Consider the following 15,367-nt stretch of genomic DNA (forward strand, 5'->3'; position numbering starts at 1 on the left):
TGCAGATGTCTTAAGAGCATCGAGCCTAATTTTCCTCCAGACTCTGTCAGACTTGCTGGCAGGATTGTTTTTAAACTAGTAAGTGACATTCTTTTAGATTTATTCAGTGTAGCAGATTTGGATAAATACTTTTTCACTCTACATTTTTAATGTAATTAAGAGCTAGAAAGCTGAAGTGACTGGGATTGCTGAAAAAAGTTGGATTGCATATTGCATTACAAGATTACTGATTAATTTGCAGAAATGTTGAAAGGATCAAGAGACAATAAAATGGACATAATTAAGCTCAAGGGACTGGTTTATCGACTTTCTCTTCCTGTGACTATGTGGTAGCATTCTAAACTTATTTCTGCCTAGATAGAAAACGCAGAGGGACACTGTTTTTTCTTCAATACTACTGAAGCTATTGGTGCTTTTCTATTAACTTCACTAGGAACCTCATTCAGCCTTATTTGGATGAGTGGTAAGGTCAGAAATACTGTTGGCTAGCCCTTCCTTTAGAAGCCACAATGCCATGCTTTCAGTGCTGGGTTCTCTTAATTTCAATTACATCTTTTTTTCTCTTTCAAAACTCTCTTGGAAGTCCTGGGTTCCAGGAAGTCCAAACCCATGGTTTGATTAATTTATGTGGACTAAGTTTTCTGTTAGGTTAAGCAGCTTATGACTGTGTGAGATTGTAAATCAAAAAGGATTTGCCCATTTCTTTTCCTGACCCTGCCATGGTGCTGTCTGTCTTGGATAAATATGTGTGCATTTGTTGTGGTTTGAGGTGATAAAATATGATTTAATATCTTAATTTGTACGTTGTTGGGAAGAGTGTGTGCATGATTGTTCTTAAAGGGCAAATGCGTACCTAGCTATACTGTGCATTAATTATAGTCACATGAAATCTGAGACTGCTAACCTCATAAATTGCTTTCACTTACAGTGTGAAGGGCCAAAGTAAATTACTAAGGGTAAGCTGCTGAAGTAAAAAAAAAAAAAAATAAAAAAAATAGAATAGTAGAAAGTGTTATAACACCAAGAAAAATTTAGTATTTCTATGATAGTTTACAGCAAGTACGGAATGACCAGATTTATGTTGATGCTGTTAGTCTCACCTAATTATCTTACAGGCATATCACATTGAATAATCAATCTTGTAGAGTGCTTTCAAGATAAAGCGTGCTATGTAAGTGTTAATTATTTGGTTTTTTTCTACAGCTTAGACGATCAGTATGCCTTTCTGAGAGACTCTACTCTTTTTCCGATCTTCAGTCAAGTAAGTAATTGCCAACCATATTGCAGGAAATGCTTCCAAGTTCTGCTTTACAGAATGGCCATCTGATTTTTTTGCAGCTTGCTTTCTGTAGAATAACAGAATCAAAGACAAAACCTGCTAAAACCTCTGTGAGGAAGAACATTTTTTACAAAGATCAGGGAAAAAACATGTGTGTCTTGTTCGAGCAAAGCTTCCACCTGATTTTTTGGCTTTAGTATTTTTTTCTAATTTTACAGTGTACATCTTGCCTGTTCAGTTTTTAATTTGCCCCATCTGCCTTATTAGATACAGTGCCAATATTTTATATACATATACAAAAATGCATGTATTTTTTACATTAAGGTTTTACTTTTAAAATATTTATAAGCTTCAAAATAACTTCCAGAAGAAGGAAAGAAATGTAAAATTTACAAGGGATATGTGTGTGTCGTCATCCTACGTGGCTTTTCAATGGAGAAAAAAGATAAAATTGTGCAGATACTATTTTTGTGGTTTCACAAGTTTCAGCTGTTTGGGTAGGAAAGGATGCTCATTATAAACTTTCAGCAGAGCTAATGTTGAAATAAAAAACATTTTTTCCAGATTTTGCAGTAGCTTAGTTTTAAGACTTATAAGGGAAGAAATATATCCTTAGTTCATTCTTGCATCTTTGCTGAAAAGGATTTTCTAGAGAGTAGTGTGAATATTTCGATTACCTCAACATTTTTAGTATTATTCAGAGCTTTGGCTATAAACCAGCTTGATCTATTTATATAGTTAGTTAGAAATAAAAAACACATAAACATAAAAAACCACAATAACTAGTGTTATGTTTTACTTCTGTACACCCTGACATTCTGCTGCCTTCTCCCAAACTGTAAGGGAGAAGACCTTAATAAGGCAACAAATTAAAAGGGATAGGGGCAATGTATTTCAATAATTTAAACCATTAGGATTTTCTGCCATGGATATTCTTAAATCATATAACAAAGGTTTATGGGAGAATTAGATGAGCATCTGAATTAAGAGCAGCATTTCCAGCTGCTTCAAATGAAGTTAAAAGGATGAAGACCACAGACATCTCTGCTTCATGGCACTGCTGGGATTCAGGGAAAAAAATCTTTATGGTGCTCTATCGTACCAGTGGCTGGTGCCACAGGAGGAACTGGAGGGGGAAGAGTTTCCTTTTTAAAGATTAAATCTTGATTGCTTGTACAGCAATTTTCTTTAGTGTAGGCAAAGTTTTTTTGTGTAACTGATAATTCCATGCAAACTGAGGTTTCTCAGTACCCCTCAGGAGATGATCTCAGCTTCCCTTGACTTGACTGGAGACAAAGGGAATGGTGTGGTAAGTTGTTTGGAGAGAAGCTTGGTATTGAACAGGACTGAGCAGCAATGGGTAAATGGTACGAAAATCTGTGAAATGGAAGCTTCTACTAAAATTCTCATTCTAAAGGAAATGCTGATACAGCCTGTGATACAGGTGGGATGACTGTCCCATCACTGATAGAGAAACAGCTGGTCCATAGCAAGTTAGTTTAGGAGGAGGCAAATGAGAGATCCACATGTGGCATTTCACCTGTATTTACTCTAAGAGCTTTAATAACAATTCCTGTGTAATCTTCTAAACTCCAAAGTGCAAGGTGTTCGGGACTCCTAGATGTTAACCCATGTTGATACTTTACAGAATACACTACAAACAGCCTCTGACACTCACATAATCTTATGTAAAGGTTTTGGCTCTTTCCTTTTGCTGTTTTCACAGCTTACTTGCTAGAGTGAATAGACAGTCTGTATGGTTTTGCAGTTAGAATAGTCCAAAAGAGTGTTTTCAGATAGTGTGACAATTGATAGCAACTGTGATACTTTTTGCTGCCTCTGTATCCTCAAAAACCTATTGTTATTTCATAGCATTTTTCCCATTTACTGCACAGTTTACAGATGGTGTTGATAAGGATTTACTTTCCTTTGATGCTTGGAAGAATCCATAGGAAAGTCAGGAAAGTATTTTCATTAGACGTCTAAGTATATGGGGGGAAAAGATTTCCTTGGAGGGAATCACATGAGCTAGAAATACAGGTTGTGATCCTCTGAAGCAAAAAAACTTCTCAGGAAGCATCTGTATAATAGAAGATAGTGTTTCAACACTAATCAGAAATATGACAGATAGAATTCTAATTGATACTATTTCCCCTCCCGCCCCCGGAAGTCCAAAATACTTGAAAATTGTCGTTATCACTATGCTTTCTCAGTCTCCTTTACACTATTACTTTTCAACATTACTTTATTCGGTTGGGTGATTTTCAGTGTGTGTAACTTACATAACTGAATAAAAGCATATCAATTTTTATACACTTATCAAATACATATCTGATAAAATATGTAATATATATACTTCAAAAAACTCCACAAAAACCATGTGGAGGCCTTTATGAAGTTCTATTCCCAGCTCCATAGTTCCTGCAAATTCATTGTGTACCCTGAAACTCAGTTAAGTAGCAGGGATGTCTGTGTGCATTGTTACTTCTCCTAGTTCTCACTTATTAGAGGACAATCCTTTACTTATGTGGTTTTACAGGCTTGCTTTCATTCAGAAACCAACTTTGCTTTCACTTAGCAAGATTCAGTACACAGAAAAGAGTTTGTGTGCTGTATATGGGCAGACTTTTTGCTATTTGTGTCAGTATCAGAGCCACATAATTAAATCCCCATGCCTTATTTAGAAAACTTTCCACATCTTTTATAGCATTTTCTCTCCCACACCAGGGTTCTTAAAAAAAAAATGAAAAAAAGTTTCTTAAAACCACAAGATTAAAACATTCACAAATTTTGTTTCACTTTGCTTTTGGCCTTGGCTTCCTGACATGTTGTGAAAACTAGGTCTTGATCATTTGCCATTAAAGATTCCATGGGAATTTTTGCTGGGATCATTAGCTCTCATGTCCTGGACAGTTTCCAACGTGGATAATTGCATTCTGCTCCTGTCTTTGTCAGTTCTCCCTGAAGTTCCAGTTGGATTCAGTATTTTTGTTCACATCTGTCCTAAACTGCAGTGTCCACTTACAGTGTGCTGCTTACACGATTCTTCTTTTCCATTCTAGAAGTGTTTTATTTGCTAACAGTGAAGCAAGTCGTGCCTTTCTCTCTTTGTCATAATACATTTTGCAATGTGTGTCTGGTGGTTTAATGACATGTTGTCTTGAAAAATTACATTTAAAGGAAAAAGCATCTTTAGTTTCAAAGGGATATTATATAAGAAATGCCAGTGTATGTTTATGATATTTTTTTAAAATTTTTTTTAAACTTGAGTTTTTCCAGTCATCTAAACACTTGCTGCTTTTCTTGTTGATACAGTCCTCATAGATGTGGTACTCTTCTGTACCAGAGATTTCCATACATTGTGAAAAGCACTCATCTGGATTTCTAACATGTTCATTCATTCAGTCTTGCAAGATCACCCTCGAATGTCCAGAATACTAAGATGCACATGGGTGTTGTGGTGGGTAGCTATGAAAAGGCAAATACTTTAGTTAAATAGGCTTTGTGCCAGGTACAGAGGGGTGTATCTCAGCATTCTTGGTACTAGCTGGTTTGAACCTTGTGAGGAGCTGAATCCAATTGCTCTGGGAGAGCACACTTCTCCTTCCCTAACCCTAGTAGGGACAAGCCACCCTTAAGACTCCTCGGGAGTCATTGCTTGCTCAGCACATTGCAGAGTCACTCCAGGCATGGCTTGTAGATGGCATTTCAGCAGCAACGACTGACCATTGGAACAGAAGTAGACCTTGGAAAGTGTTACTTGACGCTGAAATAGAAACAAATATATGATAAGATAATATAGATGCTTCTTGAACTCTGTATGTAGCATGAAGAGGGGTACATTTGCCATAATACAATGTACTGGTAGGATTGCATCATTCAGCTAACCAGGGTGGCCCTCTGGCTCCAGAGAAAGTCTAAACAACTGAAGAGGTTGCAAATAAGGAAACCCATACCGGGCTAGAAGCAAATGGTAGCTGGTTCCACTGGAAGACTCCTGGCTGGTAGTCAACCATGGGTACTGGCCATTTTGGTAAGCTAGCATTTTGTGCTCTTCCAGAAGTAGTTCACAGGAGATTATTAAAGCAGCTCATTTGTGTGGTGTGTGTGAAATGCAAGCTTCGTGATAGCCAATTTGCAGTGTACAAAACAGCCAATACCTTCAAGCAGAGGGATGGCGGGTGGGACAGAGCACAGAAGCTCAAGTACTGTACACACTAGACAGCTGTTTAACCAAACTCAGTGACATCTGCTTTAATTGCATCCTATTTGTAAGTGAGTGACTAGGAGATAGCTTTAAAGAGGATCACAGACCTTGAATTGTCCTTGCAGGAGGCCAACAAGCTTGGATCTAAAGTACAGGGAAGAAGATTTCTTGGTAAAAGGTTATTTCCATTCCCATTAAGGATAGATGTTTAAGATAAAATAACAATTCCCCATTATGCAGAGCTGAAATTGATTCATAATGTATAATAATCCTCCTTGCCCTTTGTTATAGACTGATGCCTAATCTGTTCACCTTCACATTCTCCATTTAGGCCTTATTCATTTTGTGCTAACTGGCAGGAAAAAGAAAATGTGAAGCAGCTAATCATGCATGGAACTTACTAGGGCAGCTGAGTTTCACTTGCCATGTTAGTGATGTGATGCATGTGTGATCAGGTCATGCATTAGAAAATAAGGCACCATGTTTCTGTTTCAGGTTTCCTATCAATAAAGTGAATATGAGTAATAGTGCTTTAGGATTTAATAATGTGATATTTGCTTAATAATCTTCCATATCCATTGCTTTGCCAGCTTCAGTGTATGAAACTACCTTTGTCTCTCAAATACTTTCCCTTTTGATCTGCCAGCATAAAGTGTTTCTGACACATCTGTGGAAAATACAGTATAAAAATATGCACTGTTGCAAGGAGGAAGGTACTGCCACATAAAATTTCAAGCACATTTTTAACGTTACAAACCCAGATGCCTAATTTTCGTATGTAATGTCTTGCATCTGCTTACACATCTGCTTTATCTATTGGCTTTTGATCTTTAACTCACCATTGTATTCATATGATTTGGCAGTAGCAACCTGATAAACTCTTCTGTGTGTTGATAGGTAGCTGTCACAAAAATGACAAATGTACGCCCTCTGTCAAAATTGCCCTCTGTCAAGATTAATTTTGGGACTGGAAATGTCTAGACTGTATGGCTGCCATTGGACATTTTCAAAATGTTGACAAAAGGTTCTGTTTATGACATGATTTTTTTTTTTTCCCCTCTTTGCTTTAAGATACTGAGCAGTTGAGTGAAGAAATGAAAGATGGCCTCAGGCACCTTGCGCAGACGTTGCAACTGTATTTGAAAACGGAGATCCAGGATGCATCTCACTTGCCACCTGCAATTGACTTTTTTCAGATCTTCACAAAAGTAAGTGTTAAAATGTGATTGCTTGACAACTCATAAATTATCTTTCCCTTGTGTTCTTAATTTATTTTTGAGTGGGAGTTCAGTAGACACATCCAGAATGTGATATATTACAAAGTGAAATCAGACTATTTGTTTTTTCTATTCAGTCAGTATTTAAGCAGAAGTATAGCTTTTATATAATTGTAACACTTCAAAATTAAAGCAGCAGCCAGAGGATATTTTTTCATTTCCCTTTTTAAGTTATCATGGTAAAGCTCCTGAAAACTTTTTTTTAAGTTGCATTAAAACCCAAACAAGTTCAAAAACAATTGAGTCAATCAACCTAAATAATTTTTCCACAGTGATAAAGAGCATATAGCATCACTCTTCAGCCTAGAGTTTTTCTGCAAAATATCTTATATTTGCAGATATATTCCCATTCTGCTTTGTCATTTAGTAGTATGTGCTAATGGGTGTTCTTGGCAGTACTGTGTCCTGCAAACTGCTTTGTCAGTGGCCATGTGGATCATCTATTCCAAAAGGCTACACGTGAAGTACTTGAAATTAATTTCCACTATATGTAAAATGTTTGTTACGTTACTAACTAAATATTGTTGGCGTCTGCTGTAGATACTTTATTGCTTTCAATTCAGAAAGCTTCATTTGAACAATGCTGGCATAAGATTTATCTGAACTCATGTATGTTTTAGTTGTTTTAATAAGCGTTTTCTAATGAAAGAAGTCAAACTCTTAGATGTTTTTCTTCTGATATAAACAAAAGGAAGAGCCTCTTTTAGAGAAATTAAATAAAAATGCAATATAAAATTTTTTACTTTTTTTTAATCTCTTGGCACAGTTGTGGAATCTTCTATGGACAGAAGGAGTAGGAGTAATCTACTAATTTGTATTGCTTTTCTGGATTTTTTAATTGGTGATTAGACTGCTGTGATGTAAAGTTGCAATTTTTCCTGAAAAACCACGCAGGATGAAATACACCCAGTCAAAAGGACTTGTAGATAAATCTTATGCACTAACTAGTCTCCACTCAAACTTTTACTGTCTTGCGTTGGCACGCTGCTTTGGCCTGAAGTTTGTCAGATGCATTTCACATGAAATACGCACACTGTGCTATCTGGTTTAGAGAATTTGTACAGCTGAAGATAAGGCTGAGTATCAGAAGATGATCACCGCTTGACTGGTTTGAACTGAGTTGAAGCTTGTAAGAAATGCTTTACAAATGTTGATGCCTTCTATGTAATAATAAGCTTAAGATGGAGGTGGCTTTACTGGAGCAGCGTGATGGTTGCCCAATATATTGGTGCACCGGTGAAGAAAATAAGGAAGCATTTTAAATCTTTTTATGTACACGCATGCAGAAGCCTCTGCACATGTGTGCACCTCCTCTTTCCACCCAAGGTGATGTGAAGGGGCATCAAGGGCAGAGTGAAAGTCAAGACTTCCCATCTCCATATCCTGTTAATGGTACAACTAGGAATGTTCCTGTTAATGACAACATTTGTCCCACTATAGCTTTGCTGTCACAAAGATATTTTTAACTCAACGTACTCCTTATGTTGACTGTGAATTTGTCCCCACCAATTTGAATGTACTGCAAATTACTGAGTTCTTAAGTTTTGGTTTCCCTTTCCCTTCCCCTTTCCTTCCTCTTCTGGAAATTCAGAGGCTGTTAGATGCTTGAAGTAGGTCTTATTTCTTCCTTTTGCTCATTTTACTGAGTCTGTGTGATAGTCTGCCCTAGGAAAGTGGAGAGCAAATTACATAGACCTATCATGAATACAGGTACTTCATACCATTAATAAGAAAAAGAATTGACAGAAGGGACAGAAGAATCTAACTGAATAGGTGAGTTGGTTGGGAGAAAGGAGCTGGTGAATAAGTATACCCATGTGCTTTACATGTGAGTAAAATTAACATCTCATTCAGAGTTCTGTCAAGCACAATGCTTTTTGGAAAGCTCTATTCTTGCTCTCTAATTTTCCGTGTGGTAGTTCATAACCTTCCCAATTTGATTGTCAGATGAGTGTGTTATGAAGTATGGCATTATATTAAAATATGATTTTAATATGCCCCCATCCCTAGTGAGGTAGCAGCAGACATTTTTCTGTCACTTCCATAGAATGCTTTTTTGGAAGATAAGCTGAATGTCAATGGAAAATATAGTTTCTCTTTTTTTTTTTTCCTTAAACTGAATAGGGATGCTTATTTCCAGCAGGTAAAATTTAAGGCTTTGGAACAGTAAAGTCTCTGATAAAAGATTTATGATGCCTTTTCTCTGTAGTGTAACTCTAAAAAAGACCAGCTGTGAAGACTTCTCTGTGTGGTCATGGAATAAAGAAATACTACAGATACATGACTTCAAGATGTAATCTTGTTTTCCCAACTTCTTCCAACATTCCTTTCAAGTTCAGTAGGTGCTTATTCTAACATTGAACTTTTTTGGATCAAGTCTTTCATTGCATGCTACAAGAAGATCCAGTCAGAGGTCATTTTTTATTCTGTTTGATGCTGGATCCTCAAGAAGGAAAATAAGCAGACAGCCAGACAAAAAGAGAAAAACGATCCTGCAGCGAGATGACTTAATTCCAGATAGTTCTTGGAAAATCTCCAACCTGATTTAGGTCAAAAGAGCTTCTCAGAAGCTCTTTTAAACAGTCCTCCTTCTCTGCTGGCCACTGCTCTTGTCTTTCTGAAAATTGATTATAGTTTTATTCACTTGCTTATGATGCTTAATGGGCAGAGGGTCCCCTTGAGTGCAAACTTGTCCAAACTTCCCATTGAAGATCAAAGAAAGCTATGTCATTTCTTTCCATGGGAACAGAATTTCACCCCAATGTATTTTTAGTTTGCATAAGACCTGTGCAAAATACCAGCTGTACTGAATGGGGAGGTGTTTTAGAAGGGTAATGCACCTTCCTTTTTGACAGCATTGCCCTGTCCTTACTAGACAATTTGCTTTTGCATGAACTATTCTTTGAGCTGGAGTTGGATTTTTTTCATTCTTGCTATCTGATCACTCTTCAGAAGGTTCAGTTTATTTAACGTGCCATTTATCAAGGTTGTGACTGTTTTTAAATTCTGATTCTTAGTATTAAACAGAATTATCTGCAGTTAATTACATGATAAGGCTTTAATTCCAGTGAGACATTTTCTAATGTCAAGATAAATTTTTGACACCATGGTTTTATGGTTTAATGATGTTTCCATAACCTTGAGATAAAAATCAGTCCTTGCTTTCTATTCTTCAGCTTTTACTTACATGTGTGAGGAGGTGGCCTGGAATCCTCTGAGACGTTTAATGGATGTGGGATAAAGAATTAAAATTTTCTGTATACATTTATGGTTCTTTTCATAATAGCAGACAGAACCATGTAAACTACTTAAGGCATTGAATATAATCTGTACCTACCATGTTGACTGTAAAATTGTGAGTGACTCTGCTGACTGGAATCAGGCCTAAGAAGACTCTGGTGGTGTTCTGTGGTTTTGTTTTGTTTTTTTTTTTTTTTTTTTTTTTTGACCAAATATAGACTTGGTGTCTTACATAGAATTGCAACTACTCATACTGTGTCAGAATTGACTTTGTGAGCATTTGAAATTGTCTGAGAACTTTTTTTTTTGCAATTAATAAGAAAAAGAAGAGATTCTGATGTGTTAGATAAAATAGTTGCCATTTTAAAGATCTAATTTCAGATCCTCACATTTATAAAAATAGTAAGATATATGCAACTTCTGTCACTAAATAATAGTAAGGTAAAATCCAGTGACAGTTAATGAACTGTAACATGACAGATTTCTAGAGCAGTTTAGTAACCGTAAAACAGAATTTTGTTGGAAGGGTTTCTAAATGATGTTTTGATGAAAGAGCTGATAACGAACTTTTGGGAAAGGATGCTGGATTGAATATTCTTGGGAACTCCACAGAGCAGAGATGATGCTTTACTCCTGAAATAGCAATCTCCCTCATTTTTCTGTTGTGCAAAATTTCACTTTCTGGACAGTATCTTAACTGCATGTGGAGTGATAGGGATTAGAGAGAGAATTTTTAGCTTTCTGAAAGTTTTAGTCTTTCCTACAGTTCCAATCTTGCCACTTTTTTCTTATAAGCAGATTCTACTTTGAAAGTAGATGTGCTGCTTTCATTCAGTTCACTGGAGAGGTCACACACCTGTATATGTGTGAGCTGAATACGCCTCTTTATGCAGGTGGTGTGCTGCCCACCACAGTCTTCTCAGGTGCTGTCCTACTCTTTCCTTTTCAGATCAACGACAGAGTAAAAACAGGTCCAAGTGTATAGAGCTGTAAGTCTAGGATAGGATGAAAAAGGAAGTCAGTATCCATATACCTTGGAAACAGGTTACTCTTACTTAGGCTTCACTAGTTAATTTAGTAATCCATGCTAGCAGGGAAATGAAAGTTATTTGTATCAAGAAAATTAAAAGAAATATTAGGATAAAGTTAAGAGGAAAGTTATGAGCTAGTTAAGAGTCATTGAAGGCATACAGGTGAAAGTTGCTTTCTGATGCCAGGTTTGCTAATCTGATTAACTCTGGATGTACTTGTTCAGTTTCATTGTCATTAGGAGGCCATGAAATTCTTTTTCTGCAGATGACAAAAGCAAGGGCATGTTCATCTATCATTGCTCTTTGTGTAATTCAAACCTAAAGTTTGTTGCTACTCTGTCTCATGTAAACTTTTGCGTTTATGGTAAATTGAAGACCAGGTCAGTACTGACAGATTTATTCTTTTTTTTTTTTTTTTTTTTTTTGCAAAAGCCTTTTCATTTTGATAGTTTCTTTTCTTATAATTTCCAAAGTCTTTTAATTTCCAGAAATCATTATACCTGAATCAACAGTGGTTAAGCCTAGGCACTCAACATACAATCGTGTTTATGCCAATCTTTTTGACTCTCTTATTTTAGAGGGGTAAGTTCCTGCTCATCAAAAGATATCAGAACATTTTTCTCTGACTATTGCCATCTTTCAGTCTATTACATGAGATTTGTGGTTATCTGTTTATGTAAAGTGCTATTGATTTAGTATTGCTGTTGATAAAGGTTTGTTTGGTGGGACTATGGACATGGTGTGTTCTCTCTGTGTGTAGTTTTAAGCCGTTGAAAGCTTTGCATTTACAGCTGTTAGGACCTGATTTGTGATCATCAGAAATGTTGTGCTCAGTTACTGCCTAAATAATTTCAGGAGAATTTTTCTGTACTCTCTTTCCAGTGTCACAGGGTCATAAAAAAACTCATTCTGGTAGACCTTCATATTTGTTTTCAGAGAACATGAATGATCACTTTCCTAACATTTATTGTTGACTCTGAGGAACTGTGTTATCTAGCAAGAGGAGAATAAGCTAAGGTCAGCTTCTGCTTTTGCAGTACATGAAACCAAAGGAAACGGGAAAAGCTAAATGTATTAGGAGATAACTAAGCACTGGTTTGTGCAATATAGCAAACAGCCAAGATTTATTTGAATATTGGATTTTATTGTTTACATACTTTGACTTCAGCATTTTACACTCACTTTTTTTGGTGATGATCCAGTAACTGAGGCATTAGAAAGATTAAGGTTCCTGCACATGCTTCCTGCCAAAATATCTCCATTTGGTTTGTTAGACAGCCTTGCAGAAGCCTGGATGAGACAGTGCCAGCTAACAGGCAGAGCTGTTCGACCACTGGAGTTGAGTGCAGCACTAGAAGTTGTCCATGATGCAGACTAATTTCTGGCATGACTTTCATTTTGCATCTTAGCCTTTTTGTGGAAAGGTGGTATTTCATAAGTACAGGGAAGGGGAAAAAAGTCAAGGGGTGGTTTTGTAGCGAGGAAAGGTGGGGAAGGTCTTGGGGCCGTTTAACAATTCATTTACTTGGTCTCGGATTACAGGGTTGTCTGCCTGGTATCTCTTGTTCTCTCGTCAGTTCAGAAAATCTGAAGTTGACCTTGTTTTTCATTCATCTCTGCCTACGATTTCGGCATGTTTATTAAATGGCAATAATGACTTTTCGCTTACATAGTGCTTCTGATAAGGCTCAAGAAGAACTTGAAGATTTAGCAATGAATCTTTATAGTTTTCTTGTGTAGCAGACCAATATTATTTCTAAGGAAGACAATAAAGGCTAACAGAGAATGGTCATATAGCTGTCTTTTTCATAAGAGGTCTATATGGGCAATCAGGACTAAATCACCTCTCCTACCGCTCAGTGTAGCAGTCATGTTCTGCTGCTTGTTTCCACAATGTAGCAATAAATAAGTGGAAAGACAATTGGAATAGGAACAGCTGTGAATAAGAGCCTGCGTCTTAGGCTGTATCTTTTTAATTTTGCAGAAATAGTTCTATACTACTGCTAAGATTCTCACTATATTTGGTTAACTAAATGTTTGTTCTTCAAGTCAAGACTACAGAGGAAGTGGCAACCACTGTGCATTAGCTTTGGCAGCAATGGTGTAAATAAAAATTAAAGAAAAAATAGTAAAAATTTTAATAAAATGTGAAGAAATGTTACAGCAGTACTCTAGAATGAGGGTGATAAACAGAGAAGTCTCCTGTCTTTCTACGTCACCAAATGAAAGTTGCATCTTTGCAGGAAGTGACTTTTGTTTAATGTGATTTTTCAGGTTGGTTTATTTCCTGTTTCCATAGAATTAATAATTTGGGGAGATAATTTTCGTAGAAATTATCTTAGTTTTTAGTCACGATAGTTACTTTCAAGAACAATAGGATATTGTACCAGACCGTGAAAGTAAGACCATAAGATTACAGTACTTCAAACTGAGCTTATGGTATAATTTGGGTCCCCTCATTTAGTTGTGTGCACCATCTGTTTTACAAGCTGCTTCTAGTACAACAAACACCAGGTGTAGAAAACAGGGTAGAAGAGTTTTAAACCAAGGAATAGTTGGGTAGAATTTGTAATAATTTGGTTGTGTGTGGTAGGAAAGGAAGCTTTGTTCTTGGAGGGAGGGGCATAGGCAAGAGAAAAGACTGTTTTTTAAGGAGGTTAATTCAGCCCCGATTGAAAAGCATAAGCTTCCAGAAAAGTTACTGCCTTGAGTGGCCCTGGCGTGGGGGGAGCAGAGGGAGGAAAGCATGTATATTTTTTGTACACTTGACCCTTTTTCTGTCATGTTAAGTTGAAAGGAATAAGAAGATAGAAAAGAGTCTGGAGAAATAAATGGCAGGGTAGCGTAAGCTATTTTGCAACTCTTGCTTTTATTTTTTAGGTGGCTTTTTTCCCCTCACTCTGCTTTAGGTCTAGAGCTGTGATAGTGCTGTGCAGAACTGGAAAGAATCCAAGTGGCCAGGGACTTAATTACCATTACTTTGCCTAATGCTGCTCAGAGCATATCCACAAAACACAGTGTTTAAAAAGCTAATGGTTTCTGACATGTGATACGCATCAGTCTCTTTTCTGGCACCCTTATGGAAGTGAACTGGAAACAGTAATAAAAAGCTTTAGTGGTTGTGGCGATTGGAGTATGTGCACGAAAATATGTGGGGTGAGGCACCTTCTATGTTTAGAAAAGGCCAGCATGAAACAAGGTCATGGAGACATTTAGTAGATCTGAGTAGTAAATGAAAAACACTTACACCCTCTATCAGCAACTTTAAAAGCATCTAATTGAGGAGGATAAGCCTGATAACTGCTTGTAATGCTGTTGGCAGAAAACTATTCTATCCTTGTCTTTAGGATGACCTGCAGTGGGGTTGCTTAAAGCGTTTTTGCTTGTTTGTTTTGGCTGTTAGCAGAGCTAGAATTCTGTGTGGCAGGATTATTAATCAGCTCTGAGACTTGTTTAACATGTTTAATAGATGAAAAGACTAAAAATTGTTTTCCTTCCAGAATGGCGTTGGAGGAGATTGATAGTCTGTTGAAAAATACCGTACTTATAGGATGGGGAACCACATATTTGTGGTCTTATTGTTGACTTGCTCTGAAGCAGCTGAGATAACAGCCTCTTTGAAAATGAGGGTGACTTCATATGTCTAAGGTATCCTATAGAGCTAAATAGCTGTTATAGTCTGCATTGACAGAAGGTGAGAGAACTTCTGTCACATGTAGGCATTTCAGTGGGTGTCAATTAAATGATACCTACCTACATGAAATTTAGTCCTAAAAAGTGTGTTCTCTCCCCAATATATGAGTAATATATATATATTTTTTTTTATTAACACTGTAGTTGTGATGTTAAAATTTTTTGGTGTATTACATCATTAAAACCACTCCTAAGTTTGTTGTGGAAATAAGATGGAGAAAGAAACAATAGTCATACTGGGTCAGGATCGCTGTCTAATTGATCCATGATCCTGTATTTTAGTATGGGTGAGCAGCAGTCACAAAGTGGTTGTAGCGCTGATACGGTATGAGCTGATTGCTTGGTTGTACCATAGCTACCTGAAGTTGATGAAGTCTGACTTAGCTGCTTGGCATGGCAGTGGGTATAGCTATTCTGTAATAGTGGCTGACAGCAGGTACTGGGGAGCAAGGTGCAAGAACTCTGATCATTCAGACAGGCATGATGACTTCTCATAGCTTTCTTGCATCTACCTACATATCTGCCCTGGAAGTTCCCGTGCTGGCCTCGGGTAGTAAGATGTTGATTGACTGGCAGAGTCAGATCCAGCAGTATTTCCTTTAGGAGCTCATGTAATTTTCCTTAGTGATTTAAATTCTTT

General features: G+C 37.0%; 1 protein-coding gene across 1 annotated transcript in view; it reads left to right on the forward strand.

Moving 5' to 3' along the window:
- SMYD3 (SET and MYND domain containing 3) overlaps nucleotides 1–15,367 on the forward strand; it is a 406,699-nt gene that overhangs the window by 51,442 nt on the left and 339,890 nt on the right. The window contains exons 4-5 of the mRNA XM_035900270.1: nucleotides 1,204–1,261; nucleotides 6,558–6,694. Of these exons, the coding sequence (XP_035756163.1) occupies nucleotides 1,204–1,261; nucleotides 6,558–6,694 (195 nt within the window). The remainder of the gene's footprint in view (nucleotides 1–1,203; nucleotides 1,262–6,557; nucleotides 6,695–15,367) is intronic.

Source organism: Egretta garzetta, unplaced genomic scaffold, assembly GCF_000687185.1.
Source record: "Egretta garzetta isolate BGI_Z169 unplaced genomic scaffold, ASM68718v1 scaffold248, whole genome shotgun sequence".
Lineage (NCBI taxonomy): Eukaryota > Metazoa > Chordata > Aves > Pelecaniformes > Ardeidae > Egretta > Egretta garzetta.